The following is a 12,780-nucleotide window of genomic DNA, read 5'->3' as shown; positions in this document are numbered from 1 at the left end:
GCGCCTGGACAGCTGCTCGCTCTCCAGGACAGGGGAGAACCCAAGGAGAAAATGCAAGGTAACTTGCAGGTTAAGGTTTAATAGGTGAAGGAAAGAAGGAGGAAAAACAGACAGACAGATGCAAAAGCAATCACTCGCCATCAACCAGACCAATACCCAACTGCTCTCCCAGTGAACGGCTGCTTTGGGAAGACCAAACACCCGGTTTTTACTCCTGACCTGATGGGGCCTGGGGCCGTCTCAGCCCTGACCGATTCGGCCAGCTGTCCCCGGGCAGCAGCCGAGGCCGGTGCCGCAGGGCCTGTGCCAAGTGTAGCTGCACGCAGCAGTGCAGAGCGCGGGGAAACGGGTCCTGCCGAGGCCAGTTAGAGCGAGCGGCCGCGTGGTTCCTTCAGGGCCCGTAGCTACGCTGCTCCCCAGACCCACCGAGGGTTATAACGGGTGAGTTTTGTTCGCGGCCTCACGAAGTGCTGGTGAGAGTAACGGCGCCAGCTCCTCTGACTGCGCTGACGTGTTGGAGGACCGTCTTTTAAAGCGTCGGGTTTTGCGGCCGGGGCGCTGTGCGCGAATCGCAGTCCTCCCTAAACACGGACGGGACCGAGCGGCCGCCTCGCCCCCGCAGCGAGGGCGCTAAGAACGCGGCCCGGCAGCGGCCGCCCGGCCCCGCGCCGCCCTGCGGGGGCCCGCCGCGGGGGCCGCTGGGAGTTGTAGTGCGCGCCGGGGCTCGGCGCCGACACTGCGGCGGCGCTGGACTACAGCCCCACAACCCTCCGGGCGGGCGTCCCGCGGCCTCCCCAGCGCCGGAGAGGAGAGAAGAGGCTCCGGCGGGCGGAGGTCGGGGAGCGCAGCGGAGATGGTGCTTCCCCTGCGTGTCCCCGCGCCCTGACGGGAAGGTGAGCGGCGAGAGCGGCTGTGGGGGTGGACGCGGTCCCGGTCCGGGCTGCGGCTCCATCCCGGCGGCGCCCGAGGGGAGCCGCCCGCGGCCGCCTGGCCGTGAGGGGCTGCCGGCCCGCCGCGCTGCCGCCGAGGCGGCTCCGAGCGGGGGCTGCACGGCCGGGCGGATGATTTCTGCGGCCCTTGCCGGTTTAGCCCTGCTCCCCTGCAAGTCTGGCTTCGCGGTGCGGCGGGTTTCGTGCGGTTCGGTTGGGAGCGCACTCGCGGTGAGCGGGTGCGGGCGGTGCTCGGCGTGCGGCGGGGCCCGCACGGCGGCTGCCCGGCTCCGCGGGGGAGCGCGTGCTCTCCGCCTCTGCCGCCGCTGTGCGTCTCCTGTTTTTTTCCACATCGGTCGGTAAAACGGTGACCCGCGCCGCAAGTCTTTCTTGGGAGTCCTAATGCATTAGCTAGGAATGTTGATTCTAATCCTGTACGTCTGGGTTTGATTTTAATAGGGAGTTTTGTAGAACTTGGAACTGAGTGATTGATTTCTAGAAGAAAAAAAATGACTGGTGGGACTGATTCTGTATCAGTTACTTCCACTTATCTTGAAACAGGATAGCTGTTGATCTCCAGTTTCTGGTGGTCAGTTATCCAAAACTCGTGATTTTTTTAAGTGACAATACTGTTGTGGATCGTTAGGGACTGCATTTGTTTATAAATTGTACTTACTGTGACCTCCCTCCTGCAGGGCTTTACAGAACAGCGGTGGTTCCCAGACCGCGGTTTTATCAAGGCCATGCAAGGGAACAGAGCTGGCTTTACTCATCGCTGAATTATGCTTCTAGTAAATGTCTCTTTTTTTCTTTTTTCTTTCCTTCATTTTTTTTAGCTTGTGGGCAGTTAATGGTTTACCAGTTTTTAACCAGCTTCAGCCAGCATCTCTTGTTACAGCTACACTGATCTTAGAATAGGAGCCGTGGTAAATTCTGTCCCTGAAGTGGTATTAGGACTGGTAGCTTCTGTGGGTCAGATACAAGACCCTTGAGTATGACAGCTGTAAAATCCTTGGGATGTAAGAAGCTCGGGTCTAGAATCTAAGGCGAGACAGGGTTTCACCTATCCTGGCCAAAGTGTGCTTTTTTCCCTTGGACAGCTAGTTCAGAAGTGGCTGAGATCCCTAGTTGTTCAACACGACCAGTGATAGAGAATAAAATCAGATGGACTAAATGGATAGAGGAAGAGGAAAGAAACTCCATGTCTGCAGAAATGGAGGGCTTTCTGAGTTGGATATTGTAGAATATTCCATACCTGCTCTGTATCTGTTTATTATAACAGCTGGTGGCCACAGGTTTTCATCATTTAATGGGAGGGACTCCCGGGCTGGGCACAGCTCCCTTTATGACAGGTTTGTTTGCTAGTACTAATTTTCTACTTAACGATGGTTGTTACTGAGCACTGCCTGGTATTTTGGGGTGTGAACCTGCAGAGGGAGATCTGTATGTTTATCTTGGCTTCAGTTGATGCTAAATGCACAAAAAGCTTGAAGATTGCTCAGAAATACTAGTGAATAAGAACAGCTGCTCCAAGCTGTGCAATAATGCTTTTTTTTTTTTGAGATCCAAACTTAAAAAAAAAAAAAAAGCTGCTACTTCTCCAAATGCAATTGAACGTATTGATGCTGACCTCTGCAGCCCTGCATAGTTAGTTTGCCCAAATTATCGCATTTACTCATAGCAGCCTTGGTTGATTAACCTGGCAGTGGAAAGCCAGTTGGATGCTTGATTTCATTGTGTCTGCATTTCCGTGTCTTGTATGCAATAGCATTCATATTGGAGGACTCCAGACTTGGAAATTCATTTTCTCATTTAGTGAAAAACTTGGGTTGCGTGAGTGCATGCTGTAAGGTCTCTCTCTTGCCTAGATGGTTTGATAGAAGAATTTCTTTGATGTTGCACCCCAGGAGACTACGCATATATAAATGTTACAATATTTCAGGTTTTGATATAGGTCACTTAGAATAAACTCTATCTCCTTGTATGTGTTAGTACAGCAAACTCACCTTTAGGTTGTAGCTCTTACAATCACATAATGACATGCTTGTAGGTCTGACTGTCCAGTAGAAAAGCGATTTTCCTATTATGACCTGGAGAGTTGCTCTTGGGACCCAGTGGTGTGGATCCCAGATATGGGTGTAAAGAGAATCCACAAGAGGATCCTTTCTCTTCCTCTGGAAAAGCTGGACAGCCATTGAAAATGCATCACCAGTACTTCCTGCCTTTCTCCCTTTTCCTTCAAACCTTTGTGTAGAAGCCAGGAATAGGGAACAAGTATATAAACAGTTTAGAGTCTGTGTTTTGTTCTCTGACATAAAAAAAAAAACCTCATTGCACCCTTTTGTCCCAGCTGTATAAGTGCAGCCTGGAACCTAACATCTGAAGTAATAATTTTATATGGCTTTATATGGATTTTTTTGCTAGAAACACAAAATTCAGGATGTGAACATCTCCATGTCTTGGAACATCTATAAGAAAGGGAGTTTTTTGTCTGTTGCATGAAGACAGAGATGAGTAGATAGAGGGAAAAATCCTGGGGGAAGAAAAAAAGCAGTTTGAGTTTTGTTTTTTAAATAAGAGGAAATTGTAGAAAGGTGATGGAGTTGGCCTGATGTAAACATAGCTAAGATTCCTTATTTCTGAATCATAACGTAAACACTGTTCCTGGAATTGCATGAAACAAATGTGATGTTGACTCTTTCCTTGTTCTGTTTCCTAGATCCAGTAACACCTTTTTTCCTACGCTAAAAGCTGCTACAGTTTCTCTTGATTTGAACACACCGCTGGTGAGTACAATGGATCCATCTTAATTAAGACAACATCTATTTTGTTGCTGTCTTAATCAGGGATTTGTAACTGAAGCTGTAATTACAGCTATAAAGCTAGCAATATTTGCAAGATGGGACAAGTTTCCCCTGATAGGGGGGATCATGGATATCTTACCTATAAATTCACTTTTCCTTGACACCCTCTAATGGCAAAATAAGCTATTTTCTTTGTCTTTCCCTTCTACTCCAAGAGAACAACTAAGGACCCTTTTCCCTTTTTTCCCTTTTCCCTTTTTTCCCTTTTCCCTTTTTTCCCTTTTCCCTTTTTTCCCTTTTCCCTTTTTTCCCTTTTCCCTTTTTTCCCTTTTCCCTTTTTTCCCTTTTCCCTTTTTTCCCTTTTCCCTTTTTTCCCTTTTCCCTTTTTTCCCTTTTCCCTTTTTTCCCTTTTCCCTTTTTTTCCCTTTTCCCTTTTTTCCCTTTTCCCTTTTTTTCCCTTTTCCCTTTTTTCCCTTTTCCCTTTTTTCCCTTTTCCCTTTTTTTCCCTTTTCCCTTTTTTCCCTTTTCCCTTTTTTCCCTTTTCCCTTTTTTCCCTTTTCCCTTTTTTCCCTTTTCCCTTTTTTCCCTTTTCCCTTTTTTCCCTTTTCCCTTTTTTCCCTTTTCCCTTTTTTTCCCTTTTCCCTTTTTTCCCTTTTCCCTTTTTTCCCTTTTCCCTTTTTTCCCTTTTCCCTTTTTTCCCTTTTCCCTTTTTTCCCTTTTCCCTTTTTTCCCTTTTCCCTTTTTTCCCTTTTCCCTTTTTTCCCTTTTCCCCTTTTTTCCCTTTTCCCTTTTTTCCCTTTTCCCTTTTTTCCCTTTTCCCTTTTTTTCCCTTTTCCCTTTTTTCCCTTTTCCCTTTTTTCCCTTTTCCCTTTTTTCCCTTTTCCCTTTTTTCCCTTTTCCCTCACAAAAACCATCCAAAACTCAAATACCAACAACAATGGAAAAAAACCCAAACAACCCCAAACCGAACAAACCACCCTCCAAAAAATAACAAAAAACCCCCACCCTTGGTGCTTCTGCCAGGAATGGCTAGCAAAAACAAGCTATGCAGGGTGGCCTAAACACACCTGGCAACTAGGATGAACTAGAGACTAAAGTCTTCTGTCTATGTAACTGATACAGCAGAGGTAATAGAAAAATACAAATTTCCCCATGCTGTCTTAAGTCCTGGCTGCGTAGTCCTTGCCATAACTATATTTTGATAATGTAGAAGGAGAGAAAATACCTCCCCATGAATTTGCAGAGGCAGTGGGTTTCTGAAAACGATCCGTCTTGTGCTTGTTCCAGCTGCTCCTGGTAGAGCTCTGTCTCAGAGTATGCTCTGCCTGCATGGAAGTTTTATCCAGGCAAAGGCAAGCTCTTTATGGAAGAGCAGAAGTATCAAGCTCAGGGAGAACAAAATTTGATGCTATATTAGATTTACTTCTCAAGCTCATTTGTTATAGTTCCATTTCCTTGCAGGTTGGTTGCATTGACCTTACTGATACTGAGGTTAAGCGTAATATTAAATCAATTATGATCGAAATAAGTCTCGGGTCCCCCTACCTGGGAGGTATCCTATCAATGATCCACTATCTGAAAAGGTTACTGCCATGAGAACAGTAGCTTGCCCACGCTCAGCTATTCTTAGCAAAAATATAATGCCATCTTTTTGATGAATGAGGTGCACTTTTAGCTTAAATGTGGTTGTCATTATTTCTTCTCAGTAGTGCTTCTTTAAAAGAGTATGATCAACAGTTAATTGTTTCCCACACACCATTACAATCCTTCAGGGTTAGATGGCGTAAAAAGTAAATAAATGCCTAATGCTTTCTTACAAAACAAATTGGGCTTTCTTTATTTGTCTATAAATCAATAAAATGCTGACTAGCTGTATAGCCTGATAATGCTTGTAGTCTGCTTCCAGTATACATGGAAATTGCTTATCTGAAAAGTTCCCTGGGCATATGGTGTTTGCAGGTGTGGAAGGATAGTAAGGGATCAAATCCCATTTCCTCTTTGGTTGCAACCATGTCTGTAACCTTACTGAGATACAGATATTCAGTTATTTGTATATGCATTAGGTAGAACTTCTGGTACCTAAAGAATTGTTTTGTGTCTTTAGACAAATCAGCGCAATGCAGTATAATGATTTGGAAGAAATTTCAGTAGGAGTTTATGACTTAGGAGCTCTCAGATTTTTCACAGTTTCTGCTCATTTTTAGGTACTATAATTTTTAGTGTCCTGCTTCAAGTATGCTCTGGGGTGGATGCTCAGTGCCTATTATGTATTAAGCCTCTTTAAAGTATCTCAAGCACCCAGAGATGGGATTACTCAAATTGAGTCTGTCTTTTTTTTTTTTTTTAAACAATTTCTTTATAAAGAAGACCCATCATTGAGACTGTTTCCCAGGATCTCTGCAGGCAAGAGGCTCTACTAGGTATGAAGACAGTGGTTATATTGAAAAGGAAGCAGTATTCTTTAACACTTCATCTGAAGAGGAAAATGTGAAAGCTGAAAAGCCGTCTGCTTTCTGGAATTGTTCGTGTGCTTGGACAGCTGGTTTTGAAAGGCAGAAGTAGTGTGGAAGAACTGTTAATTGCTTTTGAAAAAATCATAGTAAATTACTCAACAGAGCCTTCTCTACTAGCTTGCGGCTCTCACCAACAATTTGGCCTATATGAAATGTGTATAACTGCCTACATATGCATTCCTTGTCCCGTCTAGTGATGATGGTTTTAAGCAATTCCCTTTTACTCACACGGCAGTGTGGTAGGACTGACCGCGCACTCTGATGTTACATCTGAGCTAAAGAGAGGGAGCTGCCAGTTGAGGGAGAGGTGAACTTCTTAAATCACACTTACTCAATGATTCACCTTCTCCACCCAGACTCTAAAAGTCCATGCAGTGACACAAGCTGAAAGGCTGTGTAGAATCCAATGTTAAAGTGCTCCTTTTTGATTTTGAACACAGTGAATTTAGTAGTCTGTCAGCTAAGCAATCATAACAGTCTGTGAAATAATCTGAGGTTTCATTAAAGCGTGAACTTGGTGGTGTTACCTCCACGTAAGCGTCTAAGGCAAAGATGGTGCCAGAGAGTTACTGCCTACCACACAAGTTTATTAACCTGGCAGAAGTCAACTGTAGTCAGTCCTGTGTCCATAAACTTGCACCTATCGATTTTTAAATTTTTATTTTTTCTTTTTAATTGCAGGAAACAACTTCTGTGGGTAAGCATGGGCTGCCGGGATGTTCATGCAGCAACCGTACTGGCCTTCCTCAGTGGAACAGCCTCAGTAGCTGGACTCCTTGCAGCAGTTCTGCTTCCAAACTGGAGGCAAATGAGACTGTACACATTCAACAAGAATGAGAGGAATGTGACCATTTACACTGGACTCTGGATTAAGTGCGCTCGCTTTGATGGGAGCAGAGACTGTGTGATATATGACCCACAGTGGTACACTGCCGTCGATCAACTGGATTTGCGTGTTCTTCAGTTTGCCCTTCCACTGAGTATGTTTACTGCTGTCTCAGCTCTGTTTCTCTGCTTGATTGGCATGTGTAACACAGCCTTTGTATCCAGTGTGCCAAATATCAAATTGGCCAAATGCCTTGTAAACAGCGCGGGCTGCCATCTCGTGGCTGGCCTCTTGTTCCTCCTTGCGTGTGCCATTTGTCTCACTCCATCCGTCTGGGTCATTTTTTATAACAATTATCTGAACAGAAAATACGAGCCTGTCTTTAGCTTTGACATCTCTGTGTTTATTGCCATTGCCAGTGCTGGCGGTCTGTTTTTCACTTCCGTTCTGCTGTTTCTGTGGTACTGCGCATGTAAAAGCCTACCTTCTCCTTTCTGGCAGCCCCTCTATTCCCATGCCCCTAGCATGCACAGCTATGCCTCTCAGCCGTATTCTGCACGCTCTCGCCTCTCTGCCATAGAAATTGACATTCCTGTTGTGACACATGCATCTTAAGAAGACAAAGTCTTGGAAGCCAAGTTCTTGTGCTCGTTCAAACCAGGAAAATTACAGGCTTGATTCTCTCTGCTGCCTTGCACTGAGCATAATCATTTGTAAGGTCAGCTTTCCCAAGGTGCAAAGCAATGGAGACCTGAGTTCAGCAAGTCTGTTGCTGTTCTCGTGTGTTAACTTCCTGACCAAATTTTTTTCTTTTTTAACTCTGAGCTCACTACAGACAAAATTGCTGCTAATGTTGGGACAGTACACTAACAATAGTATCTGTTCATCCTTCTGCTTGCTGAGATCAAAGTAGGTTTGAACCTCTTTGCTGTTTGATAAGCTATTATTAGATTCTGATCCCATTGTAAGAGCTACATAGGTGGACCGTTGCACCCATGCATTATCCAAATGCAGGCAGTGGAACAGGGTGCAGGGGGTTCACTGAGTTTCTTGTTCATCTAGACACACATATTTCAAGATGTGATGTCTGAAAAGGGTATTTGGCAGACGAATTCAGTTCTGTAGCACTGTTCTTTATTTTCTACTGCACGCGCAAAAAGCTACCTGCTTATGAACTTCTGTAATAGAATTAGTGTCAAATTACCCTTTATTTTCAAATTAGCTATCAGAAGAAATAAAACTGGCTTAACTAATAACGTTCTTCTGTACTGTAATAGCATTTTGTGAATTACTGGAGGCTAGAAACTTCTTTGTGAATTTTATTTCTAGTCTGTTTTTTAATAAGTTACCAAATTCACTAGATCTGTTTTGTGATTAAAACAAAAACCACTTGTATTTAAAAATTCTGTTTAGAAGCTTGAATATTTTATTTGAAGGCCATCTTAAAGATGGATTTTTCAAGTAGCCTTTAAAGTGTTACTCAATTCTGGAGAGAAATGTCACTGCAAAATGGATTAGGAAAACCATGAAGAATTCTGAAGGCTATAAAACATTCTTTTGGAACACTGTACACAGGCTATAACAACATCTCTCTAGGAAGGGGATTATAACCCTGGGGAGAGATTTTTAAATCTAGATTGTCTTTTTTTTTTTGAAATGTATATACAAGTAACAATGAGCTTGTGTATTTCTCAGAGTTGACTTTTATGGTTGTTGGACTTTTCATGCTGTAGCTATTTAATTACTGATTAAGACTTAACCTTTTCAGCCTTGTTCTTCAACAGCTTTCAAGTTGAGCTATTTTAAAATCCAGTTATTTCCTATGCTGCCACCTCACAACTGGAGAAAGTTTACCATTCCTGTTTTCTGTAAGATGAGGTTTTAAGTAACCTGTGAGCTTCACCTTGTAGCTCTACAAGGATGAGGAGGGATTATAAATTCCCAACGTGGGATGTCTTTAAATCATTTTTTTCCTTCTAAAATGCAGAGCAGGTCAGCCCTAAGGATCAAAGCTTTTCAATATGGGCTTTGAAAGTGCTTGGAAATTTGATGACAGTGAGTTGAAGAGTGTTACAATTAAGGCAAGAATTTGATTTGCTCAGATTTTGGCAAATTGAGATCTTGTGTTTAAGATGTCATTCCAGTAAAGAAAGTTATTATGACTGGTGGCATTCTGGAGCTTAGTGGATATTTGTATTTCATTAATCCCAGAACAAGTTTGCTTTGCTAAAAGATCAAATAGAGTTCTTTAATTCCAGTTCTGCAAACTCATCCGAGGTCCCAAAAGTCAGTTTGTTCCTTTCTCCATGCATTAGAAATAGGAACAAATGCTGTGCTGGGCAAATCTTGTTCTGTTACAATCTGTGCGGTAACAGTATATTAAGAGGAATCATTGTGTTTTAACTGGTAGACCTCGGAATTAAGTGCACTGAGTGAGGAAGCTGATCTCTGTCATAAATTCCCAGCATAGTCAGTAAACTGACAGGCCTTTCAGACAGAGTGCTTGATTAAATTGCAGTCTAAGGAATTAACACTGTAGATGATGAAGAATACTTAAGGAGACAGGCCTCTAAAGTTACATGAATTTAACACCCTCTTAGGTTTGCAAGGTATGATGTTGGATGAAGTTTTGTTGGTTTTTTTTTTCCTTTTAATCAGATCATGACTTATATGGGATTAGAACATGTATAATGACATGCAAGCCAGCTTTTTTTTCTTCAAAACTGAACTTCGCTTTACAGTTATTCTGCTTGCCCAACCTTAGATACTGTTGCTGTTTCAGCTGCCCATATCCTTAGATGCTTTGTCAGGTCAAAGCACAGGGACCACTGGTTTGTGATTTCACATCAGCTTGCTTCCTCATCATTCCAGTGTCTTTTCTTCTTCGTGCCTTGCGCAAGTTTATGAGTTGGCCAGTAAATGTTAGTTTACAGTCAGTGTCTGGCATGCTTTTTGAGCCTGAATTTACAAAGCATGTTGATCATTTTGGAGGGATGATGAATACATCTCTTGGTGACTTTAAAAGGAGCGGAATCTTAAGCATCTCCAGAGCAAGAAAGGCAGCCTGGCAAACTGATGTTTTCTACAAGAGTAAATGCAGCCAGTGTTTTGTTCTGTACACTTCAAATAGCAGATGTCTCTGACAGCTCTTTTGTATTCTGACTTTGATTTTTATGCACTAAACTTTCAATCAGTATTTGCTGCTGCCTAAACTGATAACTGGTTTTTTTGAAAATTGTGTCTTTCCAAAAGTCTGAGATGGATCTGAGTTACGAAAAGCAGGGATCCAAAAGTTAGTGGATTCCAGCGTAGGTTTCAGTTAAGGTCATCTTTATGAAAAAGACTGTTGCATCGTGTTGTATCACTGAAGCACGGCTGGGTTTCTTTCAACAGTGCTGTTAATGTGAGTTTCTGCTGGATCCTAAGTGAAATTACCTGAAAGTGCTGTGCTGTATTTCTCCTTCTTTACACAAAGAGGTGGCCAACCTGTGACACTTGAGCCAAGTGCCGCTCCAGCATTTCTCTTGCTAAGATTACCATTGTGCCCAGCAGCAGGGCTGGGGATTGACAGGCCTCTCTGGATTTGAGGAGAAGAACGCGTGTATCCTGCATGTACCTCTGCCAGGGAACAGCCTCTGTGGATCAGTTAGCACCCCTGCCTCTGACCAGTTGCTCCTTCCTGGGCACTTTGCTGTGTACAGGACAGGCACTCTGGGTCTTGAACAAAGGAAGATTTTAACTTGTGGCTCATGCAGGCAAAGGTTGGGTGCTCTGGGATTACAGGAATCTGTATTTTTTTGAAGTAATTCTTGTTCAACTTCTTAAGTTGTGTTTGTTTACAGTGTTGGTTCTTTTTATGTGAAACAGAAGATATGTATTTTTAATAAAACATTATCATACAGATGCAGTTTATTTTGATTAATTTTGTGGAAAACAGTAACTGCTGGAATATTTAAGACTTTACCTGTTTTGATATTGATTGCCAGACTGTTTCAGATGCCTTAACAGGCTTAAAATGTTGTGTATACTGCATTTTAACTCCCTAATTTTATAGGACTCCTGCTTTAAACAAACCAAAACCCCACAAACAAACAAACAAACCAACCCCTAAAAACCCAAACCAATCCTTTTGCCACCTTCTGAAAGCTTGACTGTTATTTATAATTTCCCTTTATTTTTATTGTAAGCTAGTCCTAAGAAGTTCTAGGGTTCCTTTTGCCTTTAAAAGAAGGAGAGTGATTTCCTTTAATCTAGAGGATTTCCTTTCCCTGCCTGTGGCCAGGATGCAGGCTGGGGGCCAGGATGTGGTTCAGCCCCACAGCAGAGCCAAAGTGTCAGTGTGACGGGGAAAAGAGCGCAGTCCTAACTCTGCACCCAAGCCCTGTCTCTTCCCTGTGTCAGTTCTGCTGCTCGCTCGGCCATCGCTTAACCGGTGCAACTTGCTAACCCAGCTGAAAAGTTCTGTGCTGGATTAGTCTTTTCCTAGACTGGTAAGATTTGCATTGTGCTAGTGTCACACAAGACAGATGGTGGTGGCATTAGCCATCCTGTCCTCCCCTTGGCTGTGCCAGCTGTGCTGTCAGCTGGAGAATATGTTACTGCCTTACGTGTGAAAGTTGTGCAGGCATCCCAGGGACTTGTGACAGTCCGGGATGACAGTAATGGTTAGCGATGCGTCGTTTCTGTTGTGTGCTGCTCCTGGCAACTACAGCTCAGCAGCATTATGGTGAGTCAGTAACAAGCATTTCCTCATTGTTATGGGGCAAAACACAAACCCTTTGAGCGTTAGAAATGCTGATGCCATAGTGCAAGTTCACAAAACAACCTGGATTATTTATGCAGAATATAATGAGACTTGTTGGTAATTCCTCTGTAGATTTCTAGAATTCTAAACTGGCATTCTAGTAAGTTGTTTTTTTATCTGATTGGGGTGGGGAAGTAACATTTATATGAGAATAATTCTTATGGAGTATGCACAGTTTAAAGCAGTTGTTGCCAGTACTACAACTTGCTTGAGGGGGTGGAAAAATGATTTTACATTCTCTGCTTCTGTGGGTTAATTTCCTCCTTTGCTGTCACTTTCAGACAGGCCTTGTGTCTCCGAGAGCTGCTATAAACCTAGGGGATAGTTGGGTGTCAACATAAATACTGGGATGCAGAGAATTCAATTTCTCCCAAAACATGGGAGTCCCTCATTTTTTTCATACTAAAATTCCTAAAAAACTACCTCACATATTTGTGCTCATTGAAAACAAATCTCTTGGCAGATTTTCCCGTTTTATTTTACAGGAGTTGAGTTCGCATACATGGTTCAGCAGGTATGTAATGTTACTTATCCCTTTGTGTATCTACTGAGCAGGCAGGGAACACACCTTAGAAGCAGCATAAGCTTTTTTGTACATTTTTTTGTTCCACTGCTGCATCAGCATTCATGAAGCTGCACACACAGAGGCCTCATCAAAGGGTAAGAGGGTAGTTTCTGATTTCAAAACTTTTTATCTGTGTCCCAACAGTCAGTTTGGAGTAGAAATTGTGGTGAGCTGGAAGGTATGAGTGTTTAGGGCTGTTTTGAGGAGAGAAACCAGAAAGGTGGACTTCGAGAGCAGGGTGGTTGTCCTAGTTTCTGTTCTAACAAAGAGAAAAATGTAATTAAAGCTCTAAGTATTTGAATAAGCTTCACTTGGCACCAAAGACTGCCAGAATATGAT

General features: G+C 43.2%; 1 protein-coding gene across 3 annotated transcripts; it reads left to right on the top strand.

Annotated features, from left to right (window-relative positions):
- Positions 1 to 724: 724 nt before the first annotated feature.
- CLDN12 (claudin 12) lies at positions 725 to 10,979 on the top strand. 3 transcript variants are annotated; one of them, XM_052802649.1, is made up of 4 exons: positions 725 to 893; positions 3,649 to 3,715; positions 6,101 to 6,153; positions 6,928 to 10,979. In XM_052802649.1, the coding sequence occupies exon 4, from the start codon at positions 6,950 to 6,952 to the stop codon at positions 7,685 to 7,687; it is 738 nt and encodes a 245-aa protein (XP_052658609.1). In that variant the 5' UTR covers positions 725 to 893; positions 3,649 to 3,715; positions 6,101 to 6,153; positions 6,928 to 6,949; the 3' UTR covers positions 7,688 to 10,979. The 3 variants fall into 3 exon arrangements, with proteins under 3 accessions (XP_052658609.1, XP_052658600.1, XP_052658590.1); XM_052802640.1 differs by lacking the exon at positions 6,101 to 6,153 and adding an exon at positions 1,625 to 1,720; XM_052802630.1 differs by lacking the exon at positions 6,101 to 6,153.
- Positions 10,980 to 12,780: the final 1,801 nt, after the last annotated feature.

This window comes from Harpia harpyja, chromosome 1 (genome assembly GCF_026419915.1).
Source record: "Harpia harpyja isolate bHarHar1 chromosome 1, bHarHar1 primary haplotype, whole genome shotgun sequence".
NCBI lineage: Eukaryota > Metazoa > Chordata > Aves > Accipitriformes > Accipitridae > Harpia > Harpia harpyja.
The sequence above is the reverse complement of the archived record's forward strand: the minus strand, read 5'-3'. Positions and strand labels throughout refer to the sequence as shown.